At 56.1% G+C, this 25,481-nt stretch overlaps 1 protein-coding gene across 1 annotated transcript in view; it reads right to left on the bottom strand.

The window, feature by feature from the left end:
- Wnt7a (wingless-type MMTV integration site family, member 7A) overlaps positions 1-25,481 on the bottom strand; it is a gene marked incomplete at its 5' end in the record, with an annotated part of 46,006 nt that extends 20,525 nt beyond the window's left edge. The window contains 3 exon segments of the mRNA XM_005386976.2: positions 9,200-9,471; positions 22,887-23,113; positions 25,316-25,481. Coding sequence (XP_005387033.1) covers positions 9,200-9,471; positions 22,887-23,113; positions 25,316-25,386 — 570 coding nt within the window.

Genomic DNA, 25,481 nt, shown 5'->3' with positions numbered 1-25,481 from the left:
CGGGGGTCCTGGTCCTGCCTGTGCCATGTGCCCGGTTCTTAGGGACCAGTGCACAGTGACGTCGCCCTCATGCTGCCCGCTTCCTGGTACCTCCAGGGCCAGGGTGTCCAGCCACCTCCCCTGGGCCTGCCAAGCTGCCCACATCCCTGCCAGATTCAGGGGGCAGGAGTTAGTGGGGTGCTGGGGACCTGTGCCTAGGGAGCCAGGGACCAGCAGCGTCTCCCTCCCCTTGGGAAGGGCTGCTTCCCTGGGGGTCCAGCCACGCCCTCCCTTATCTCGTCCCCCTCTTCCCGAGCCCTGTCTCTGCCCTCACTGTGGCAGCGGTGACAGCACCTGGCTGGCCCTGCCCAGGGACAAGCGGAGGAACCGCAGGCCTCGTGGGGGCCCTGCTGCAGCCTGGCCCCCATCCTTCCGACCTGGTCGTGTCCTGTTCCGAGCCCACACCACTCCACCTGGTCGCCCCTGGGCTCCCTCGGCCCCATCTTGGCCCTTCACCCCACTTGGTTCCTTATCTCGGCCAGGAGAAGGGGCTCTGAGCTGGAGCCAGCCAGTGGGAGCTCTGAGCCCCCTTTCTTGCTGGTGTGGCTTTGGATTCAGCCTCCCCTAGATTTAGGGGGCCCCAGGAGGGGCCAGCCTCCAGCTCCAAGCCCAGGCCAGGCCTGTGCTCCTCTCCAGGGTGGCAGAGGGCAGCCTAATTTAGTGCATAAACAGGCCAAACCGTGGACTTCAACCTAAGATGCACAGCTTCTCCAAGAGTTCATTCCGAGAGCACGGAGACGTGAAACTCGATGCTGAGGCAGACATGGGACTGCGAGCGAGCGGTGCCTGACTCTGGGTCTGTAAGGTCCCTGCAGGGTCAGACCTTTGCTTTGTGAAAAACCCTAGGATAAGAATAAAAAGACAAGCTAGTGACTGAGGGAAGATATGGCAAGCCTCATTCCTGACACAGGCCTAGCGTCGGAAATACACAAAGACCAAACGCAATAGTAAAAAAATCAGCAGTCTAATAAGAAAATGGGCAAAAGCCATGAACAGACACTCGGCTGCGGGACAGACAGAAGCCAGCTATGTGCCGGAAGAGGAGTCAGCCACAGAGGACGGGGAAATACAGCTGCAGTGAGGAGTAACACACCGATCAGAATGGCAGTAATAATAATGACGCAGGGCCGCCTGCAGGAGAGGTGTGGACGAAGGCAGTGACTCAGACATGGCTGGCAGGAATGGAAAAGAGCAGCTACTGAGGCCCATGTTGGTTCCTATAGGCTCACACTATTGGGAGGCAGTGGAGGTAGGGACGGCACTCTCGAGAGGTGGTAAAACCTTCAAGACGTGGACCCAGTGGGAGGTCTTAAGTCACAAGGGGTGAAGAGGACAGGGGACCCCAGACAGGGGTCTGTTTCACACATGGACCGAAAGACAGCAGGTTTTGCTCACTCTCTGCCACACTGTGTTGCCACGGGCCCACAGCAAGGGTCCCAGCAAGTCAGGAATCAAATCTCTACAACTGTGAGCCAAAGTAAACCTTTCCTCCTTTTAAGGAAATGGCCTCAGGTATTTGTTATAGAGTAACAGAAGAGTTACACAGCCACTCTGGAAAATAGCTCAGCATGCCCTTCCTTCCTTCCTTAATTCCTTCCCTTCCTTCCTTCCCTCCCTCCTTCCTTCCTTCCTTCCTTCCTTCCTTCCTTCCTTCCTTCCTTCCTTCCTTCCTTCCTTCCTTCCTTCCTTCCTTCCATTTTCCTTCATTTTTCTCTTTGTGAGACAGCATTTCACTATGCATTTCAGGCTGGACTTGAACTGACTTTGTAGCCCAGGGTGGCTTTGAATTCCCAGTAATCCTCCTGCATCAGTCTCCTGAGTGCTGGTATTACAGGAGTGTGCCAATATGCATGGCTCAGCACTTTATTATAAAGCTATGCACCCAGCTATGATACATTTGCATTCTCAGGCATTTATCCCAGAGGAATGGAAAGTTCTGTTTGCACAAAAGCCTATACAAAGATCTTCACAGTAGCATTATATTTTTTTTTAAATAAATAAGCCCTGAAAACAATACACACCTTTGTTCACCAGGTCAATGGTTAAACAAACTGTGATATGTCCATGTCATGGAATATTACACAGCAAGAAAAGGAACACACCACTGATACACACAAGCACGTGCGTGCATCTCAAAGGAATTGTGGGGAGTGAAATGACATCAGATCCATGGGTTATGCAGTGTGTGATTCCACTTACACTATGAGTGTTGTAGTGTGGTAAAGTGTATGATTCTTGAAATGGTGGAAATATAAAAACAGGGAACAAATGAGTGGGTTCTAGAGACAAGGGAGAGGAAAAGGGAAACAGCTATGCTTGGAGAGGACAGTGTGAGGACCCCGTGGCACTCTGCGTGTCATCCATGCCAACGTCATAGCCCAGCTGTGACGTTATCGAGCTGCCACTGTGTGGGAGAACTGGACAGCAGCTGCACAGGATTTTGCTGTATTCTTACAACTATATGCAAATTGATCACTCAATATAAATGTTATTCCAAATACAAGAAACCTAGTTAAATTTGAGTTTGACATAAATAACCCTTCACTGTATCTCTCATGCAGTATTTGGGACATAAAAAAGAATGGTTTATCTCAAATTCAAATTGACCTGGGAGTCCTTCCCTGAGAAACTCTCTCAGGGAAGAGCAGACGCTCGTCATTTCATTCGTTGATTCATTCAATATCTTTTGAGCACCTTCTAAGCGCCAGCCACCATTCAAAGTTCAGGGATCCGACTGTGAACTGACACCCTCCTCACCCTGGTGGAGCTGACTTGGTAGTATGGGCTAACGGGCAATAAAGAGGTGTGGTAAGAAGACAGTTCTATTGGGTGGTGTTACATGGAAAAATAAATAAAAGCTGCATGGTGTAGAGAGATAAGATGCAGGTTGAAGGGGCTGGGGATATAGCTCAGTGGCACAAATACCTGCCTGGCAAGTGCAAGGTCCTGAGTTCGATCCCCAGTACTGCAAAACAAAACAAAACAAAACAACAACAAAAAAAGATAGAGGCTGAGGACAGAAGTCAAGAAGGGGCTCCCTTGAAGGTAACCTGAGGAATAGAGGAGCTACTTATGCAAGGAGTTTGAGGGAAAAGCATTTCAGACAGATGAAACCACATGTGCAAAGGGCCTGGGGTAGGAACAAGTTTGGCTGATGCCAGGAACATGCAGCTGGAGGCTGATGACAAGGTTGGCATCAAAACTTCCAAAGAACTCTGTGCCCTCACATGGAAGACCCCTCTGAGACCAAAAGGAAGAAATCTTCCCCATGGTAGAAGCCGAGGTCCTGAAGAATGAAGCTTGTCCAAGGCTGGCCCTGATCCTAGCCTGCAAGGGCTGACTGTAGAGCTTTCAATTATAAGACAAAATCCCGAGGGGTGTGGGGCAGCGCTGGAGGCACAGCCTGGGGATACCTCCTCCCTGCCTAGCCAGGCCTGGTCAGCAGCTCCTAGGCGAGGCGGGGCGGGCTTCCCCAGGCCCTTGACATGCCACTACGGGCCACTTTCTCCAGCCAACTATGCAAGTGGTCCTCAGCACAGCGAGAGGAGCATAGCTAAGCAAGTCTTATCTGAGGCCTGGCTGCCCCTGACTCACAGGCCCGCCCGGGGCCAGGGCAGGAGTGGGAAGCCGGCTCTCAGGAGCACCCCGACCAGCCGGGCAGGGCAGGAAGGGACACGACTGACACCCTCCGTGCACAAGAGGAGGCTGGGAGGCGACTGCTCCTCAGGTGGAATTCCAGGGCCCTGAGCTCACTGCCTGGGAGCAGCCGCATTCCAGTGGGGGCCAGCCTGGCCCAGCTGGGTCCCCAACCCAGGCTGCCTCTGGCAGGCTCAGCCCCCGAACTCTGCTCCCTTCCTGGGGCCCCTAGAGCTCCCTGGGGGTGTAGCCAGCAAGGCAGTCTCAGCCAGGTCCAGGGTAGGGGGCTCAGAGTGCAGGCTGGGGTCCCTGTCCCCGCCTCCTGCACAGGATGATTGGGGCAGTGTCTTGGGAAGCCCGAGTTCCAGGTTCCTCCACACCTGCCAGGCTGTGCCAGTTTTACAAAAGCCAGGGCCACCTCTGGCTGCGGGCTGCCAAGAAGTAGCTCCAGCTGTAGCTCGCTCTAGAGCGGAGGTCTTGCAGCAGCTGCCCAGGGCATCCCCAGCTTCAGCTCCCGGTCAGGCATCCAACAGCACCCTCACATCTCCCTCTTAGTGCCTCTGCCTGGGCCCTACCTCAGTGACATAGCCACAGGGAGCTGGGAGCCTCACACACATGCGCTGTACCACCGAGATACCGGCCTACTCCTGCCCCCACTGCCCTCTTCCAGTGTATTGTCCATCTAGAGGACTCCTACTTATCCCTTAAAGCCTCACCTAAAGTTCCCTTTTCCCCTTCAGCAGCCTTCTGAATTCTCTCAGGGGAAACCATTCCTCCTCTAGCCTCTTTTCTGCATGTTCTGTATAGAGTTTCTCCTTGGTTGTGCAGTCCCCAGTCACGGGCTTTGCTGCTCCTGTCTGACTCTTCCTAGACAGAGTGGCTCGAGGGCATGACCTTCGGGTCGTTTACCTCCTTGCTGCCCAAGAGGAGGCAAAGAAATGATGCAAAGCTGCAAAGACTCGGCCACCCAAAGATTCTGACACACAGATTTGATTCCCCGCTCCCTCCCAGCCCAGGATCCTGGGACTTTAGGACCCAGTCACCAGGGCGTGAGCCTGATATTCCACAACCCCGGGCTGCACAGGCTGTGACTTCCCGGCCTTAGCCCGCCCACAGCAGAGGTGACAATCCCGAAATGAGCCCTGTCCCTAGGGATGGCTGCAGCCCCTGCCGCTGCCTCCTACCCTGATGGCTGTGTGACGCTCACTGTGGGCCACACAACCGCAGGGGCAGGGTGACCGCGCTGGTCCCAGGTCCTGCCCACAGGTGCAGGCCTGGTGCTGCCTAGCTGGGACCCCAGCCGGAGACCAGCCATGTTCCAAGTGCACGGTGGACTCCGCCCTGCTCCCCATACTCCTCTTTCCCAGCTGGGAGGAGCCCCGAGCACCAGCGTCCTCTCCTCCATAAACATGGGTGCGCTGCTTTCCGGGCGCTGGCTCCCAACTTTCCTGCTGTGCATTTGGGGATCCCCAGGGGTCCTGATCCTTCCAAGCAGCAGCACCATCTGCAGCCCAGGAGCCAACTGGCTGGCATCTGTGATCTGGAACATGGCCAGGGCCACTGTCCTGGTGGACAGAAGCGACAGAACCCACAGCAGCTCATGGCTGAGTCTGCTCCTTCCTGCCGGGGGGGGGGACCTGGGTTTGGGCCCTGGGGGCCCCTGTGACAGGCTGGCAGTGCCAGGCATCTGGGGTGGGCTGGGAGACACCTCCCTGTCTCTTCGCTCTGCTGTGTGGCCACGGTCCTGGGTGCCCAAGGGCCAGCTCTGGGCCACAGGCTACCCTGAGGGCTGCCCAGCTTTTCCCTGTATGCTTTGGGAGTCCCCCTTTCACCGCTCGGCCCAGGAGTTTAGATCGTGGTAACTGTACGAACTGAGTCTCCAGGCTGTTCCTAGGCAGGTTCCTCCCTAAGCGGAGTGGAGCCGGAGGAGCGTTGCTCCCCAGAGGCTTCCCCACAGCCCCGCACACTCACTCCCGGCCCGCGCCCCAAGTCTGGGTCTGTTTCTCTGACTTCTGTCTCTACCCTGCTCCAGAACCATCCATGGCTTCCCGCAACCACAAGGGACTTCCTACCCATCCCATAGATATTGAAAGAGATACCATTGCGTGCCAAGGCCCGGGCAGCAGCGGTGACAGAAACACCTGGCACCTCTGCCCTTCGTGAGCCTTCAGCCTGGAGAGAGGGGATGTCCCGGGTGCAGCTGGGAAGGAGTGGGATACTGTGCCTGAAGTGGGGGCCATGAGAAGGCAGTCAAGGGGGGTTTGGGGCAGATTCCAAGGCTGCTACTCCTTCGCTGAGCAGGGGCCTAACTGCGCAGGCTACCCGGCCATGGCCACCCCTTTAGGGTCCTCCAGGCCTGCAGAGGTGGGCCTCATACTCACCCCAGACCTCCGCCCCAGGAGCTCTGCCCGCGGCCCCTCTTCACCAGATGTGGTGCCTGACCCTCTTCTCTGCTTAACCACACCTCACTCCTCTCAGGGCCACCTCTTTCAGGGAGCCCGCTGAGCTTAGGAGCCTGATCACTGCCGGCTCCCGCATCAGCGTGGCTCACCAGCTTGGTCACTACGATGAAACGGCAGCCACAAGCCTCGTGCCTGCACTAGGGAAACGCAAGTGAAAACAACACTGAGATTCCATCTCTCCCCAGAAAGAATGGCTATAAATCATTAAGAGCTCAACCCATAACAAATGCTGGCGGGGCTGTGGGTAAAAAGGAGCTCTTCTCCACTGCTGGTGGGAAAGTAAACTGGTACAACCACTATGGAAATCAGTACAGAGAGTCCTCAAAAAACTAAAACCAGAGGTTCCATTTGGCCCAGCTGTTCCCTTCCTAGGCACCTTCCAGAAAGAGTTAAAGACCTCATATTTCAGTGATCCACGCACACCTGTGTTGATCGCAAACACAATTCACAATAGCTAGTAGCCACGTTTATAGCAGCACAACACAGTGTACGAGTCCATCAATGGATGAGTGGATAAAGAAAATGTGGTATTTACACACCATGGAGCCCTACTCTGCCATAAAGAAAGACAAACTCAGTCATTTGTAGGAATAATGGAGGTGACTTGAGATCACAGTGTGAAGTGAAATGAATCAGACACACAAGCTTAAACATTCCATGGTTTCTCTTATATGAGAAACTCAAAGTAAGAATAAAGAGCAAAGTAAAAGACATAAAAGAAGTGGGAAGATCTTTTCAAATGGGAAGGGGACCATGAAATGGAGGGACAGGGTGGGAGGGAAGGAAAAAGGGAGGAAAACAAAGGGGAAATTGAAGAAAAAATGGAAATAGAGTTTTTGCAAATGGAAAGAGGACCAAGAGTTGGAGGGAGCAGGGGAGGGGGAGGGGAGGGAAGGGGATGAAAAAGGAATAAAGCTATGTTATGTTCATGGGCCAGCTCCCCACAATAAATGTAATCATTACATGCTACAAACACATAACAAGAAAAATGAGAAACAAAGAAAAGCTGCATGTCCGTAGAGCCATGTGGCTTATATGATGCCCTCCCACCTGATTTGGCTTGAGCCTGACTTCCACAGACCCTGGGTGCCTCTCCCCTGGAATCCTCACCATGGCCCAACCCAGAGGAGGACTGTGATGCCGGAGGGACATCCTTGCTTGCCTCTGTGACCTGTGACCTGAAGGCTCTGGCTCTGAGGCAGAGGAACCTGCCTGCCTTGAGGTGTCACCCTGGGCAGGAGCTCCAGCCAGGGCCTAGACAGGCAGGGCCTGCAGTACGCCCAGGGATATCATCCTGGGGCAGAGTAGATGAGTGGCGCCCCTGTGACTCACCAGGGCTGCCCGGGAGGGAGGCTCTGACACACAGGATGTGGCCTCAGGCAGCGAGGAGGGTGGGACTGGGCCTTTTCCCCACTGAGGTGCCATGCACAGCTCCCTGCCCGCCCAGGCCAGACAGACCCCTCCCGTCAGTGTGCATGCATGGCTCAGCATTGCACCGCCCACGTGAGCTCTGAGGATGCCAGATCAGGCCCTGCGGTTCGGGAAGGGGTGGCAGAGCTGGACCTGCACCCAGGTGACCGCCCACACAGCCACACCACAACTACCGCACCTCGGCCACGTGCACGTATGCTGAGATCACACGCGCCACAGCAGGACACGTTTGTTATTCGCTGTGGGACTCATAATGCGTTTCTTAACTGCTCTGTGGTCTAACCTCCTCCCCTGTAAAGGAGGTCGGTGTGCTACCTCCTGCACACCCGGTGAGGACTCTATGAGCTCAAAGTCCTGCAGCTAGAAGAAGCCTGGCTCCACCAGGACAAGACCTCGCCACTCTGCCACCCACTGGCCAGTGGATGTTTGTCTCTGAGCCTTGAGCCTTGAGGGTTTCTTTGATTTGTGTTTTTCTTATTTTTAAAGAGTTATTGATAACAACCAGTTTTCAAAACAAGGTGATTTCAGATAAAAATCAGAGACTAAAACCTCACCCTCGAGCCACCCAAGGGCAGAAGGTCACATGGCTCCAGTGTGGCAGAACCCAGCTGTGGGGCTGAGTTCCAGTTCCCGTGTTCCGGGCCTGTGAACTGGGCCTGTGTCCCGGTTCAGCCAGCTCTGCACTTGCCGATACCTGTGTCTGTGGCTCGCAGGCCGGTCACGGCAGTGCTCTGTCCCCCGCCCGAGGCCAGCACTGGGCCCTCCCTCTTCAGGGTGGCTCACGCACTTCTCCAGAGACCGGATTCCCTTCCGGCCCTCCCAGCCCTGGGGTCACCAGAGTCTGCTCTGAATACCTCAGCCTTCACAGGCCTGGCCAAAACCCATGCTCACCCTCAGGTCTAGGCCTACAGCACTGACTTGGCTGTCCCAAGATGCCTGGCCAACTGCATATGCTTGAATACTCCCTAGGATGGGAAGCTCATTCCCTTATTAGTAACTTGATCCATTTCTCAATGACTATGGCCGGTCCTCACCTGGACAGGCCCTGCCTCCCCATGGTATCCCCTGCCATGCTCTCTGGGTCTGTAGACCCCTCTGCTCCTCCTGCCCTTGCACTGCCAGCACTCACGGGGTGGGGTGTCAGTGTCCATTCATCCTGGCCACCTCCACTGGGAACACTCAGAACATTCCTGACTCTCACATCCAGCAGGACTTGAAGGGGCAGTAAAGAAGGAACGCTCACCTTCTTCATTTTAAGCTTTCGATCTTGCTTAAGGAAATCAAGGATGGGTTCGCTGCTGTGGCAGCCAGGCCCATGGAAGCCCCCTCCAGAACCCACTTTAGCGCTCTGCTTCAGTCAGAGTTGTGTACAGCTGCCTCTGTGGACCCTAAGACAAGGGCTCACATCTGTCCTTTTTCCTGCCTTGTTTTAATGGAAATTCAACCTCTCCGATCACCAACGAACCTCACGTGAGACACAAACCCAACCAGCCTTGATGGACTCCAGGGTCCAGCAGAGAGAATCCCTGGGCAGGGCCCCCAGTGCATCCCCAGACACGGGGCAGCATGCGAGGACACAGCGTTGGCTTGTGGCACCTGTGCGGGGCCCCGTCCCCTCCCTGGCTGCCTACCTTGCGGCCTGCCTCGTTATTGTGTAAGTTCATGAGAGTCCGGGCATTCTGCTTGATCTCACGCGCATCCACAAAGACCTTGGCGAAGCCGATGCCGTAGCGGATGTCGGCAGAGCAGCCACCCCACTTCCAGCCCTCGTCCCGATGGTACTGGCCTTGCTTCTCTTTGTCACAGCCGCAGTCGCTCAGGTTGCCCTGCGTGCAGGCGGCGGTGATGGCATGGGCCACGCCTGCGGCGATGATAGCGTAGGTGAAGGCAGCCTCCCGGCTCCCTGAGAAGGGACAGAAGAGCGGAGAGGTTCTGTGGGGTGGATCGTGTGGGCCTGGGCCGTCAGGTACCTGGGGGAGGCTGGTCTGGCCCAGGAGGGCGGCTGAGCTCAGGGCAGCGGCTCCCTAGAGACTGAGCATGCGCTCCTGGGGGAGACCTGGCCTGAGCAGCCCCACTGTGCACACACCCACCCCACCCTGTGTGTCGGGAAGGAGCCTTGCAGTGGGGGAGTAGGCGATGCGGGCTGCTTGCCCCGGCTCTGGAAGGCTGCACCCGGAGCCCCTTTCTCATGTGACGGCAGAGAACAGGAGGAGTCCATCCCTGTGCCTGATGTGGACCTTCTTGTTCTGTGGCCACTCTCCTTACTGCTGCGTCCCCTCCCGGCTTAGCGCCCCTCCCCTCCCCTCCTTGGTGGTCCCCTCACTGGACTGTGAGCCTCTGCGGTGGCAAACTCAGTGCTGCGTCCGAGTGTCTTAGTGCCCTCTGCCTCTGCCCTTCCCTGTTTGAGAAAGGGTTTGAGAGCAGCACCTGCACCACAGGGTGCGGACAGAGCCAGGCGCTGCAGGCGAGCCCCGTGTGGAGGCCCCGGGAAGAGGCCTGAGCTGGGGCAGGTGTCTGGGGTGGAGCTGGGTTGCTGGCGTGCAGAGGCTTTAAGGGGTGGGAAGTGGGTACTGCTTGGCGTCTTGGGGTGGGCACATTCCCTCTCCACCCGCCTCACCAGGCTGCTAAGACACAAGCCCTCCCCACTGCTGCCCTCCGAAACAGCTTCCCTATGCCAAGGCTGGTTTTGCTCTGGGGCTCCAACCTCACCCCCTGCTCACTCACGCAGGAGCTCTGGAGTCCAGGACACTGAGGTCCACATCCCAGCACCGCCCCTTACTGTGACTTGGGGGGCTCTGGCTCCTTGCCTCCTCAGTTATGGAAGGTGGCTAAAGTCAGTGTCCACCCTGACAGGAGCCCCCAGGAGGGTAGCAGACGGGACATGCAGAATGCTTAGCCTGGAGACTGGCTCAACAAATGGCCCCGCAGTGGACATTCAGGAGTACGGGACCTCCCACTTCAGTGGCCCCTCGACTTCTGGGACTTGCAACGGACATGGTTTGGACAGCTCCCCAGTGCCCAGCAGTGCAGTGGTCACTTCCTCAGATCATGCTGGAAGCAGCTGCGGGATGCACGTGCCTGGCAGGGTGGGCTCAGGTGCTGTGGACCCCGCCAGCGCGCACGGGCTGGGCCCGCTCTGGTGATAAAACCCAGCAATGCTTTGTTACATAAAATCAAGAAGAGAGACTCAGTTGGGCTCATGGGGACATGGGACCCCATCACAGCCATGGGAAGACAGACAGGCAGCATCGCGGGTTGGAGGGAAAGGGGGCCCTCCTCACTCTGCTGGGCTCTGCAGAGGAGGGGCATTTGAACGAAGGACACAGGGGACAGCGGCCAGGACTTGAGCCCTGCAGAGTCTGGAAGGAGATCACACTTGATGGACAGAGTCCCAGGGAAAGGGACCAGGAAAACTCTGGGCCCCACCCCAGCCCCTACAAGGCTCCATAATAAGCAAAGGGATACAACTCAGCGGAGTGGGAGGTGGGAGGCTGAGCCTGGGAGTCCATGGTCTGCAGGGACCTGGCAGCCCCATTCCTGCCTTGGCACACACTGAAAGCCCAAGCCTGTCCCCCTGCATGCTCTGGGGGCTCCAGCGCAGCGGGAAGACGGCCCCCAGGAGGGGTCAACAGAACGCGCTCCACCTGGCCTTGGGCACCAGCTCACGCTTCGGAGTGTCAAATGCACAGGAAGTAAGCCCTAGGGTGTGCCGTCAGCATGGTAGGACATGGGGGGCATGGAGAAGCCTGTTCGCTGCGTTCTCCAGTGTGAGGGAGTCCCCTAACCCCTCTGCGTCCTACTTCCTCCCTGGGAAATGGGGTGACCACAGTACCCACCTTATTATGGTGACTGTGAGGCAGGCATAGAACAAATTCCCAGGGGCCAAGCACTGAGACAGAACTAGGCCTGAGAACGGGGCCCGCAGTGCCAGCGACTACAGTATGTGGAGGACAGTGGTAGCTGCTCCTCGTAAGAGGGGCGGCTGAAGATGAAGACGAGGGTCTTCATGTCTCTTATTGACAGTTGAAGAAACAGGCCAGAAGAAAGGTCTGACCTGTCTAGGGCACCCAACTGGTGGGCTGCACCCCAATTCTGGCCCTAGGCACCCTGTAGAGACCAAGAAGTGTCCCCACGTGACTCCAAGCTGCAGAGGGTGGGTACCACAGGGAGACCCGCGTCATCAGACCGAGGGTGGGGCATGGGGAGGGGCAGGGCGCCTGGCCTGAGAGCTGTCCGTCTCCCAGGCTGCTGTCTCAGTTTTGTGCACACCTCCCGTTCACGCCCAGCAGGTGACCAGTCCTGAGTGACTTGGAGGTCCCTGGTCAGCACATAATGATGGAGGGGACCACAGCTTCTGTCCCACCCCTGTCCCCGGCACACTCAGGACACAGTTCCTTCACTGCCCTGAACTCCAGGGGGACCTTTAGACCAGAGGCAAGACCGGTCATGGGCTCACTGGGGCCATGGGCTCCCTGGGGCCATGGGCTTGCCCTCCCTGCCACACGGCTCCCCGCTCAGCATCCTCTTGCTGCCGGGTTGACAAGCAATGCAGGACAGTCACGCCTGGCTTCAGAGCTCCTGTGGACCCAGACATGGAAGGGTCACTGCTGACCCTTAACATTGGCCTTGTCCACTGCCATTAGACTAGGACTATCTGGTTTGCTGTTCCCACTCGGCTGTGTAATTGACACAGCCTGGGGACCTCTTTGAGATCTGTTGCTTTCTCTGGGGCATGGGCACAATGACAGCAACTAGCATCGCAGGACAGTGACGGACAGAATCACAGGATGAAGGGGAGGAGGAGGTGAGCCCCATGCAGGCACACAGGAAATGCTCCAGAAAGGCCGACCCTGTGTCTGCTCAGCCATCTGCAGGAGCACAAGAGGCAGGAGCCCCGAGGGTCTTGCTCCACCCTCCCCCGACATATGTGAGGGACGAAAGGAAGACACATACTTGAGTCCACATGCTAACCCTGCTGCACAGCTGGGTGACCTTGGGCATTCACTTTGCCGAGCCTCAGTTTCCCCATCTGTAAATATATCCAACCCTGCAGGGAGGGGTAAACATCACCTGCCACACAGGTGTTTAAACAAGAGTAGCGGTTGCCAGAGTTGGTACAATCGATGAGCCCTGATATTGGCTGCCTGGTAGACCCTTGTTTATGGTCTCCAGGCCCCCTGCCCCCACTGCCCCTCTAGGCAAACGATTTGCATGATTGTCGCTGTGTCCTAGGACCTGGCACATAGAAAGCACTCCGTAACTATCCACTCAGTGAATACATGAACGAACAGAAGCTCTGAGTAGTGGCCACCAGCTGGTCTTCCCCGATGTTCTACACAGCCCTGTAGGGGAGGGTGCCTCTTGTCCTCAGGGACACAGCTTCTTGAGGAGTTAATAACAGCACCCCCATTGTGCAGGCCAGGAGACTGAGGCTCAGAGGGGTCCTAACTAGGCTGGTGTGGAGCCCGAAATGAACTCCAAGCTCTTTCCCAGCCCCACCCCAACACAAGCAGTGGGCCAGGGGATGAGAGGGCGTAGGAGTGTGGGAGGGGAGGGCTGGAGAGGCAGGAGCGTCTGCCGGGCACCTCCTGGGGGTCAGGCTCCCGGTGGGCGCTCTGCGCTGCAGCCTGCAGCAGGCCCCATAGTAGACACTATTCTCCACGAGTTCACATTTGGGGAGATGGGGTCTGTGGGGAAGAAAAGTGATTTGCTGACCTCCCTACCTAGAAACCGCCAGACCTGGCATTCAGGGCCCGTGCTGGGCAGCTCCTGCCTCGGCCTCCTCCCCTCTCATCCTGGCCATCTCTGCACCTAAAAGCCCACGGCTCAGGATGGAGCGGGGGGGGGGGGTCCTTTGGGGTAAGGTGGCCACTCCTGTCCAGAAGTGTTCGGTTACCAGTTACAGCTTATCAAGAAGTGATGATCGGGACCTGCAGAGCAGGACACTTTGCTGAGACGAGAGCAGAGTGTGTGGCAGACAGCAAGCAGAAAGGAACCCTAGAACCATGAAATCTGACTCGGTGAGGAGGTACATTCAGCTCCATCCAGTCCAGCCTCCCTCACCAGGTAGATGGGTGGGGGAAACCAAGAGAAATGAGGTTATTTCCTGGGAAGAGTAGGGTGCCAACCCAGATGGCACAGCTGTCCCAACCAACTCCAGAGGATGGTACCAGACCTGACCACGCACACTGCTTGGAGCTGGCCCTGTTCAGCCCCCTAGATGGCTCCCTGCTCAAGTCATTTCCCAAGCGCCATCACATGTCTCTTAGGAGATATCTCAAGGTGCTTCTTTTTTTGGGGGAGTGCTTTCTGAGACAGGGTCCCACTATGTTGCCTAGGCTGCCCTTGAACTCACTGCTATCCTCCTGCCTCAGCCTCCTGGGTGCTGGGATTACAGGCGTGTGTCACCACACCCAGCCTCAAGGTGGTTCTGAGACATCTGGGTCATTGCTGCAGAAATGGAGCGGGGTGGCAGGTGTGGGGAGCCAGGCCACACTGTGAGGTGTGGACCACGATGGGCTCCATTTTGCAGATGTGCATATCAAGGCCAGGGAATGTGCTGCGGCCTGCAAGGATCCAACCGGGACAGCCCAGGTCCTGAGTCTGACTTGCTCCTGCTCTCCTGCCCCACAGTCATGGTGCCCCTTCCAGTCCCCACAACTTCCTGTCCTTACTCTTTCCTGGACATTCCTCTGGGGCTGGTGAGGGACACCGGGCTCTTAGGGTGCTGTGTGTGCCCAGAAACGGCCCCTCATTCTACCCGTCCAGGCAAGAGCAAGAGCCTCTGTCTAGATCCCTCCCGCATCTTAGGGACCAAGCATGTTCCCGGTCGCTTCTCTCAATACCTAGTATGTGCCGGGCATTGCGCTGGTAGCTAGAAAACAGAGACGGGGCCTCAGCCATGGCAGGGGGGCAGGGACAGTGGCCCTGAGGGGAGTGACCTGCAGTGAGGCAGGTGAGGCAGGGGCCAGAGCGAAGGCCAGGCTCTGGAGGTGGGGAGTGACAGGTCCTGCACTCCTACCATCCTGCCTGAGCAGAGGGCTCTGCTGTCCCCAGGCTCAGAGAATGCACCCAGCGGACAGACGTGAAGTAGAGGTTCCTCCTGGAGTGACAGGTTCCGCAGTGACTCAGGAGGCCAGGACTGGACCCGGGGTCTGCGGGCTGCCCAACTAGACGCCTGGGAGACGTCAGCTCAGAGCTGACAAGAGGGAGCTCACTGGTCCCTCTTTTCCGGTCTTCATTCGGCTGGGTGACCTAAGCAAGCCCCCTGCCTCCCTCAGCTCCTGCTGTCCCATCTGTGAAATGGGATTTCATGCTCACTGCCAAGTTGCTCTGAGGATCCCACAAAACTTCCGCGTCCAGTGCCCTAGAAGGCGGTGGCAGGAGCTGTACATGTTATCACGGAGGTGAACATGGGGCCCAGCTGACGCCCTGTGTTCCAGCTCCATGGTGATCCCAGCAGGGACAGAGGAAATGAACTGATGTCCAAGCCTGCCTGAAAGATTCCACTCCACCGCCCTGCAAATGGTTTGCGCCGGAATATTATCTGGGTATATTTACGATATCTTACTGGAAACCACAAAGTGCATTGTGTTTTTTTTTCTCTTTTGCTATTTAAAGCCAATGGGTCAGAGAGCAAGCAATCAGCAGTGACACAGGCTGAAATATGTGATGATTTGGAAAATATACAGATGGAAAAAGGTTGGCCCCACCAGCCCTGCGCCAGGGCTGTTCCCTGGCCGTGTGAGTTCAAAAGGCCACACGTGGCCATCCACACCCAAATGGAGCATCTCGAGGCACAACTGGAAGATTTGGGGCCTAGGTGTCTGGGCTCAGTCTGGTAAGGTGACAGCCCCAGAGACAGGATCGGGAGGACACTGTGTGCCAGTCTCCAGGCTCTGCCCTGCTCTCCTGCCTCAGTTCCGCCCATGGATCTCTCTTCCCCCAAACAAGGCCAGGGTGTGTGGCTGACCCTCATCACACTCAACCTCTGCTCCATCCTGAAATGCCCTTCCTGTCCATCTGCCTAGTAAGGGAGTGGCGGTGAGTGTAGTCATGTGGTTTCAAAGCAGGTCCTGGAGGCCCCAAAACCCGGGCCCACTGCCTGGTTCCATGTCCCAGTGTGGCTGAACCTTGGGTGAGTGAACTTGCCCAAGGCCTTAGTTTGCTCATTTGTAAAATGGGAATAATAAGAAATCTGGCTGGCTGGCAAGATTGTAGGATTGTGGCATTATCCAGAGCCCACAGCAGGTTCACCGCATATCCAGGAAAGGATCAGTAGACAGTAGCTAGGATGAGACATGTTACTGGTTAGCACCATATGCACCAAGAGGGCCCTTGCTGATGTCCTCTTTCTCTGTTTGTGGCCCACTACCTTATCTACCCACGGTTTGCATTGACTTGAATTATTCTCTCTCCATAGGGTATGGGCACCTGGGTTATTCATCTGTGAAGTCCCCACAGTTGAATGAATGAAAGTGAGTGAGTGTGCACGTGTAAAAGTGAATGAGTGTGTGTGAACATGAGTGTGTGTGAAACTGAGTGTGTGTGTGTATATCACAGGAAAGCTGGAGAGAGAACCTTGTAACAAAAGGCTCATCTCAAAGAATAGCGTCAGAAGAGCTAAAACCCAGGATGAACTGAAGCTTGCAAAAAAAATGCAAAGGAGACAAAAAGTCCTTTGTTAGCTGCATTCTAAGCAAGAATGAGGGAAAGAATAGGTCTTTTGCTTGGGCAAGATGGTGCATTGTTAAGAAATGGCAGAGAGAAAGTGGAGCTGGCCACCCCTTGCTCTGTCTTCCATACCAGCAGGGCTTCACCTCCATCCCTTCGAGCCCCTGTGAGACGTGGATAAAAAAGATGGAGGTGCGTGTTTTATGGACTTATTGGATCCTCAGGCAAGGGTCCCTGGCCCCAGACAGTCATCTCAAGTGACAGCCCAGAAGAGATGTGGTGACACCCTTGCCGGAAGCAGAAGCCCAGAAATGCATCAGAGTTTTCCAGCTGGTATAGCAGGGTGGACTCCAGGGCTGGGTCCTGGGTCATTTGTGCCCATCCCTGGAAAAATTCTGGCAGGAGAGTACCAAACAGGAGTCCGTGAGTATGTGGAAAAGAATATAGCATCCCCAGGAGCACACATTGGGAAATCACCATTTCCATTTAGGTGATAATGCTGGAGACACAGCAAATTTCTATGCATGCAAAGAATTTGCTTATCATCCTACATCCTGTCTCCCTCTGATTAAATCCCCTGGACAACTCCCCTCTAGAGCAAACCCTGCAGAACTGCTTGGTCCCCACCTTCCGCCACAGCCTTTTTCCACCCTCCCTCCCTACCACCCTAGAGTCCGGTGTGCCCAGACATCTCTGGACGCCCAGGGTCCTGCCTGGGTCACACTGCCAAGCTTTTCCAGCAGCCAATCCCCTTCCTCCTAGGGACAGACCCAGCCCTATCCCAGGTGACCCCCACAGTCCACCTGTCCATCCATCCAGAGCACACTTCAGTCCTTTTTGTCTGTCCCCACAAGACAGTAGGTGTCTGGAGTCAGATCCCTGCATCCTGCACACAGAGATTCTAGAAGAACCCATGGAACAGAAAGTGAGCAAGTAGGTGGGTGTGGAAGTGCAAGTGGGGTCTCAGCCCATCAGCATGCAACTGACATGAATTTAACCAAATGCACCCAGGGAGAAAATGTAAATCTTAGGGCTTCTATTTTGGATATGTACTCTGCAGCCTATACAGTGCATTACTATGTGTACCCATATAGCAACGTTTACATAAATATTTTACTGTATATGTACAGAAAAGGTAAGGTTCTGAGTTTTTTGGGTGTGACAGAGAGGACTTTCAAAGGTAATGTTGATCAGAACAGATTTCACCATGCATGTCAGCATTGGAAGCTCAGACGTGCTTTTTCTCTAACACTGGGGAAAGATGTGGGACTCAGGGTGTCTGGGATACTCAAGAGAGTCCACCCCTTCCTCCCACTGGAGGCCGAGGCAGAGGTGGAAGACAAAGCTAGCAGAACAGTTGATCTAATTGGTATTGAAAGACTTGGGTGTGCGGGGATGCTGGGCTAGGACAGCTCTGAATGGAAATGTGTGGGAATGAATGTTTCATTGCTCTTGCATTTTGGGACAGAAACAAAAACATTTGCACTCAGAACAGAAGTGCTTGTTGTGTGAGGGTGCCCGGCCCTGGCATTCAGAATCAAGACCAGCTGTCCTCCAGGACTCAGGGCAGTGTGGGTGCACAGGGTAGAAAGGGCTCATGTGTTTCTCCACGTATCCCAGGGGTACCCACCATGTGCCAGGCCTGGGGGGCGGGCAGGGACTACATGACCGACAGATGGGCCAGGGCTCTGTGCAGCCTGGGGATGAGGGTGAATGTTGGACTCATTTTGGCATAATAAGCAAAATCACTTTCCAAAATGGCAAGTGCTGGAAAGATACCAGCACTGGATGACCTATGGAAGAGCTGTTTCATGTGAGGTGGTTAAGAAAAGCTTCCTGGAGGAGGTGACCCTTAGGCAGCGGCCTGTGTAGTACTGGAAAGGGAAGGTTGCCCTCGCAGTGCCAGGGATGAGTCAGGGCAGAAGTAGTGTGAAGTGGACAGCTTTGGGGATACATTTTGGAGTCTGTCTACTAATCTGACCAGTAGCTTCTACTGCACCAAGAATCAACTTGAGAGCACAGGTCCCTAATGTCTTGTACTGGTTCTCATGCGAGATGGGCCCACAGCCCTCCTGGAAGGGAAAAGGATACCCTCTGACTGCCCCAACCTGCTGGGTGTCAGGGTCTTCCCTACTATGTCATATAATGCTGCTGCCACCTGGCAGTGTCATAAGGCACTGTATAACTGCTTCCTGCTACAGATGGACAGATGCGCAGGGTCTTGAGCAAGGGAGGGTGGAGTAGGATGGAAACCTGGCCTATGACTCCATTCCAGAGCTTGCCTGGTTGCCACACAACCCAACAATCCAATGAGAGGTTATCAAATACACAGCAGCCTGGGGAATCTCAGATCACACAGAAGGGTTCCTCCCACAGTATGGAGCTTGCTACCGACCTTGGCCCTGCCACGGACAGCCTCATGACTTTGGTCACCCTCCACTTCACTTGAGACTGCAATGGAGGTGGACATCACTCCTTTCAGGGTGACAAGGACAGTGTGAGGTGACCTATGAGAAAGAACTGTCTCACTGAAGGCCGCATGGTAGGAGGGAGTGACGTATGGAGGCAATGCCTGGCCTAGCCCTGGCTCCCCTGTGCCATGACCAGGGACACCATGTTGGCCACACGTGATGGAAAAGCAGAACCCAACAGAGAAATGGGCAAAAGGCAAGAACAGGCAGCTCAGGGACAAGCTGATAGAAGAGCTTTCAACCCCTTCAGTTCTCAGAGAAATGAAGTCCAAGTAATATGATTTTGATTTGCATGTTCCACTTATTTAGCTGGGCAAGGATGCAGAGACCTGGCCCATCCTGCACTGGGCAGGCCATACAGTAGCAGCAGCAGCAGCATACTGGGACAGTAGGTGTGGAACCCTGCACAATCACCATTGAATGTAATGAAAATGAAATGATTCACTCTTGGGTGATATAATCAGATGACAAATTAAACATAAACCAGCAAGAGAACAGGAATCCTAGATTCAGGAGAGAGAATATTTGGCCATTAGGGTGGCCCTCCATATAATGAGTGTCCTTACAAAGAGGATGCTAGGATAGAGACACCAGGATCAAACATGCAAAGGAAAGATCACATGAGGATACAGTGAAGAAACAGCTCTGTGCAAGCCACAGGCAGACACCTCAGAGAAGCCATCCCTGCCAGCACCTTGGTCTCAGGCCTTCAGCCTCTGGAACTGTGGGAATCAATGCCCATTGTTTGGGCCCCAGCCTTGGTACTTTGTCATGGTAGCCTGAGCAGGACCAGATACAGATTATCAGTCCTCTGCCCTGAGAGTCAGTCTAGATGAGGTTCCCAGACCTGGCCCAAAAAGCCTGCTGCCCTTGGCCACTGTGGTTGATTTGGGAAGGACACATAACCAAAGGTCAAGCCTGTGAACTAGTCCAGCAGACTGAGTGCCAGGCTTCTGCAGGTGCTATCAGAGAAAGGCCATGGCCCTCTCCTGCTGGACTGGAGCCTGGAAGCTGTCGTTCTGGGCTGTAACAATCATTTTGCTGCCCCAGGAGGTGGGCTGGGAGTTGCTGGAAGGCAGCACCACCCCTTGGCTTTCAGGTTCTCTAGAAACGATTAATGGCCCTTTCACCAGGGTTGGCTCAGACTGGGTTTGTTTCTTGTATCCACAAGGTCTCTTCCTATTCTCTTCTTCTCAGATGTACATGGGAAAACCCAGAACATTCAGCAGGGGAGCCAGAGCCAGAGCCAGAGGCAGAGCCAGAGCCAGAGCCAGAGCCAGAGCACAGAAAGAGCTGAGTACCTGAGTGGAGGGAAAGGTGGTGGTAAGAGGGAGCCTTCAGGTCTCAAAGGATGGAGAACCTGTGTCAGGGGTTAGCTTCTCTCCCCACATCCATTTTCTTCTTTCTCCTCAGTCTCAAAAACTCACCTGGTCTCATGGCTGCTCTGAAGACTATATTTCCCAGCTTCCCTTGCAGCTGGATGTGGCCATGTGACTGGGTTCTGGCCAATGGGATGTGATCAAATGTGTGGGATGGAGTTTCTGGGCAGACTTCAAGGGCCCAGTGATAGCTCCAGAAGTCAATGACCACAGCCCTGATCCTCACCCTATAAGGCAGCCCCTAATTAGCTGAGCTCTCAGCAGAACAGATAACCTGGGGGAGGGGTGTGTGAAAGCACAGATGGGGAGCCAGGTAACCCCCAATTTGAGCATCTTGTCCTGGAATAGGATACTCGCTTATATGTGAGAAAAGCAAACATCAGAGGGGAAGGAACTCCTCAGACTGTTGGGATCCCAATGTCACCATCACCTCCCAGTAGCCAGAGTGCTATTGCCAATCTGAAGCAGGATCCTGTCACTCCCCTGCCCTCTCCCCTTGGATTTTCTCCTGTCACACAAATGGAAGTCCAGACCGCCGCTGCTCCAGTATGACAGTGCCACATGGCTAGCTCCTGGCTCCCAGCACCTCCGCTGCTGCTTCCTCCCCCAGTGTACTGTATTCGCCTCAAGTCCTCTGCACGCACTGTTCCCTCTGACTGCAGGCTGCTCCCCCAGTCCTGTCCCAGCTCCGTCCCTCCTGAACCCAGAGACTTTCCCCATCACACACTGGAACAGAGCCTGCAGCCACAGTGGGCACACAAGAAATAGTGGTGAATGCATGAGCAGATTGGTCAGCGATAAAGTTTGTATCCACCCTCTAGTTAATTGTCCAGATTTGCTATCAGACTGAATCTTACGAAGTCACCATTTGGGTGGGTCATTCAGCATTGGATAGCTGCCATTTCACACAGTTTGAGCTGTACTTCGGCAGTCATGCCCATACTCAAAATCCCCCATCAGCTCCTGCCACCTAGAAATCCAGCCTTCTTCAGCTGAGCTCACATGCCACCCACACCTGCCAGGGTCCCCAACCATCACCATTTCCTGGGGTTCCTTAGGCACCTCTTGAGGGTTGAATTCCTGAGGTCACTTCTACCTGCTCTGGCCACAAGCCCCTGCTAACCCCTGGTGTGTACTGTGGTGGTAGGGGCTGTCCTCCTCCTCAGCCTGATCGAGTGGCTCATTCCACAACTACGTCAGCTCCACTGTCCCGGGCCCACTGCCCCGCACCACAGCCCAGCACTGTTCCCTGTGGCCCATGCACTGGCCACTCCCATTCCCAGCCTGAATGAACCCAGTCCCGGGAGAACTGCTACTTGCTTCTTACAACTTTGGGAAAGTCCCTTCTAAGCTTCAGTTTCCTCATCTGTGCTACTGCACATATCAGCAAAGCCAAGACACATAAAATAATGCCAGAGCCCAGGCCTGGGCCCCAGGAATGGGAGATTTGAGCAGGAGGAGGTAGACAGGTGACAAGCAAGGAGGGGCTCGGGAGAATCATTTGGGAGATGCTGGGAGGGAGAGACATATTCGAGAGACAGGGACTCGGGTCATGACGGGAGTACAAAAGCCCTAAGCCCCAAAGCAGAAGCCTGTGTGGTATGTCTGGGACAGAGGACGGGGGTGAGTGAGCAAGCGACTGAGACCATGGGAGAGATGGGGCCAGAGGTCAGCAGCGGCCAGAGGAGCAGCTGGGACTTCGTTCTGCTGGGAGGGCGCCGCCAAAGGATTTAGGCAGGGTGGCAGCAAGACCTGATTTCCATTTAAAAAGCATCTGCTGCCTGCTGGCAGCAGAAATGTCTTCAGAATGGCCAGAGGCTGCAAGGAGATGGGGTTGGGCAGCCTGGGGCGGCCTGGGAGCCCAGAGGTGACAGCAGCGTGACCCGAGGGGAAAGCACTGAGCTGGAGCAGGTGGCTAGAGGGGGGTGGAACTTTTCAATCACCCCCACCCCCGGAGTTGGCAGTGGCTCCAGGGTGGCTTTGCAGCAGCGGAGCTGCAAGGCTGAGCCCTCAGGCTGAAGGCTGATCTGACCTGCAGGGAAGTTTGGGTGGAAGTGAGCCTGGCGCAGTCTTGGGCCCCCACCTGGCCTTCTGTCCCTGAGCTGGGCTTCCTGGAGACCAGCATCTTTCTCTACCCGCTTCCCAGCAGAAATTTCTCAGAGGTTGAATGTGCGGTTCAGCTCTCTGCATCTGTCTCTGCATGTGCGCCTGCACGCCTGCCTATCTGCACATACCATTCCGAAAACACAAGGGTTGCAAAATCAGAAGCTCCCAGGGTCAGGCGCACCATGTCATGGGATTGTGCAAGCCCGGCCGGGCAGCAGTAAGGAGTGGTGGGGTCTGTGGCCTCCAAGGGCGGCCTCTGCTTCACCTACAGGACTCCGGGTTCTCAGCTCCAGCCTATCCACCACCACGTGGGCAAGTGGGCATGTGTCAGCTCTCAACAGACCTGCTATTTTTCCAAAGAAGCTAGAAATGCATATTTTAGGTGAAACAGCTCATTTTAAAATGTGGGCTTCTGTTTAAAACTGCACTCTAATAGACCAGTGACCATTTCCGCTGCTGCTGATGGCTTGCAACTTTGCCCTTAAGCGGGTGGGGGTGTGTGGCTTCAAACCAGAGTCCCGGCCTCCGCGAGGAGGTCTGAGCGCAAGTCCTTGCACCTGTAGAGTCCTCTATTGAGGGGCATTCGTGAAGGGGGTGTGCCCTGGGAGTGGTCTCAGCGGGTTCCCGAGGGTATGCTGGTCTCCCCAAGCCGGGCAGACCCTGTCTGGGGCGTGTGGGTGAGCACCTACCCACTTTGAGCTCCTTGCCGAAGACGGTGCGCTCCCCCAGCGCGGAGCAGTTCCAGCGGCCGTTTCGGAACTGAAACTGACACTCGTCCAGGCCCATTTGTGAGCCTTCTCCTATCACGATGATGGCGTCGGGCCGGCTCTGGCAGATCGCCCGCTGTCTGGGAGCCAGGCCCGGGATCTTGTTACAGATGATGCTTGCGCCCAGAGCTACCACCGAGGAGAAGCCGCTGGAGGGGGGTACAGAGAGACAGAGGTTGAGACTCAGGGGAAAGTGGCTGGCTGGCAGGTGCTGGAGGTGGCAGGGCCCCTTCTCAGCCACTGCCACCGATGACCCTATCACCATGATGCTGGAGGTGTCCGAGGAAAGGGCACCATGGGACCATGGAGTACATATATTTTGGCTTCCAGTCAGCATGAACCTTAGAACACTAGCTGAGCACCAGGATTTCTACTCCAGCAGACAGTGTGGATACACATTGGTGCCCAAACGCAGAGGAACAAGAGGTCAGCACCTACAGGGAGCTGGCCAGGTGGCCTTCTGAACTGTCTTCACTTTCTGGCTGTGTGACCTCAGGCAAGACACAGCCCTCTCTGTGCTTCAGATTTTCCACCCTAAAATGAAGAATGTGAATATCTAGCCCTCGACTTCTGGGGCTTCTGTGAAAATTAAATGTATAAGAACATGAAGATGCTTAGGAGGTGACAGGCACCTGTGAGAGTACCCAGTCAACGTGCTGTAGGTACTAATGCTTGTGGGTCCGAGGTGGCAGAGGAACTATCCAGTGGGATAACCTCACTGGAAGCAGGGAGGGATTGGTGCTGTCCTGGGACTGGAAGGCCTCCCAGGGACTCCTTGTGCCCACTTTACAGATGGACAACCTATGGCCTGGTGAGTGGCCCAGAGTCACCATGCAACTCTCTTACTGAACGCTGACCTCTTTCCCTCCCTCCTTCTCTCCCTCCTCTCTTGGCCCCCCCAGAGGGCTGGCCTCTGCAGGCCTAGAGGCCAGGGCTGGGGAGAGGGGTCAGGCATGGGGCTGTCCGGCAGGCTGGTGGGGCAGGCAGGGGAGGTTATTTTTTGCTGTTTTTCCTTTCACTCTCCCCTCCCCAATGTCTCCGCCCCCTTGCTAATTAAAAAAGGAGATAATGCAGCCTGCAGCCAGAACCGATGGGCCAACCTGCTTCCTGGATGCTGGGTGAGCTCCAGGTGGCGGGGCGCGGGCCAAGATCAAGATTAAAGCAGGGAAAAAGAAAAGCCACGCAGACGCGGGCAAATCAATAACACTTAAACTCCTCGGCAGGCCGGCAGGCCGGCAGGCAGCGCGCCCCCGCAGCCTCTCTGCTGGCCGGCTGGTGGCTTCCTGGCCCTTTCTGTGCGCACCTGCTCGTATCCAGGGCGCCTCCACTCCCGAAATCCACGCTCCAGATATCGTGGGGCACGGAAGTGCGAACAGGGGTGGCAGTGACAAAACAAAGGATCTGCCACGCACACCCTCTCACGGCCCCTGCGGCCCCGCCTTCCCCTAAGCAGCGGTGGCAGGTTCACTGCGGGGGGCTAGAGGGGCAGGTCTCCAAACTGCCAAGGTGGCCCTTGGCGCCAGCACCTCTGTCCTCGTTAAAGCCCCCGCAGCCCCACGTCTCTATGCCTAGCACACAGCTCCTGCGCACAAAGGGAGGCTGGCTGTGCACACGCGCGCAGGACGCGTCCCAAGCCACCCTCCGCGCTCCAGCCAGAGTGCCCAGGCCACCCCAGGGGTAGGCAGGGCGCAGCCTGAGGCTTCTCAGTTCTGGGCGCGGGGTCCGCGGGGTGTGCGAGTTCCTCGCTCTGGGTATTGCCGACTTTCCCTCTGCGAGTGTTGTTGAGGATGGCAGCGGCTGCATCCTCCGCTTGGAAAGGGCTCTGGAGTGCCAGGGTCCCTGGATATTGTGTGGTATCTGCTCTGAGGGGCCGTTGGCTTTGCCTGGGACCATCCCCGCCTCTGGACACCTGTCCCCTGTCTCCGCGGCTGCCCGCCTGCCGCTCGGGCACTGTCCTGTCGCTAGGAGAGGCCGAGCCCAGTACCTAGGGCCCTGGGAACACGGATTCCAGCAAGCGGCTGCGGTCCCAGCTCAGGGGTCCCGCTGGATCTACTTATGCCCCCACTGTCTGTAGGGTCCCGGGGAAAGCGACCCATGGCTCCAGCCTATCCTCTCTAGAGTCCTGGGCTGGGGCACCCCTAATGCTGCCCCGGTTTCTGGGGGCGTCGTTGGGAGTGGATCTCTTGCCCGCGTCCGTCCGCTGTGCGCGCCCTGGGCAGTGGCTCGCGGGGCTTCTGTGCGCCTCCCTCCCCGCGCGCCCCGCACCTCAGCGGGCTCGGAAGTTGGTGGCCGCGGGCTGCGCGTCTCCCTCCCAGGCGGGTCAACTTCTCTGAGCCCCGCGGGGCGCTTACCCGATCCGGAGGTAGACCATGCCCAGGCTGAGGAAGAGGTGGCCCAGGCAGCGTCGCGCCTTCCGGGTCATAGTCCCCGCTGGTGGTCGGGGCCGCGGGCCGGGCGTCGCTGATCCCGGGGGCCGGCCCCGGCGGCGCAATCCGCATAGCCCGCCCGGGGCTCGGG

This window comes from Chinchilla lanigera, unplaced genomic scaffold (assembly GCF_000276665.1).
Source record: "Chinchilla lanigera isolate Chin_1 unplaced genomic scaffold, ChiLan1.0 scaffold00028, whole genome shotgun sequence".
NCBI classification, from domain to species: domain Eukaryota; kingdom Metazoa; phylum Chordata; class Mammalia; order Rodentia; family Chinchillidae; genus Chinchilla; species Chinchilla lanigera.
This window is presented reverse-complemented; position numbering and strand designations above follow the sequence as displayed.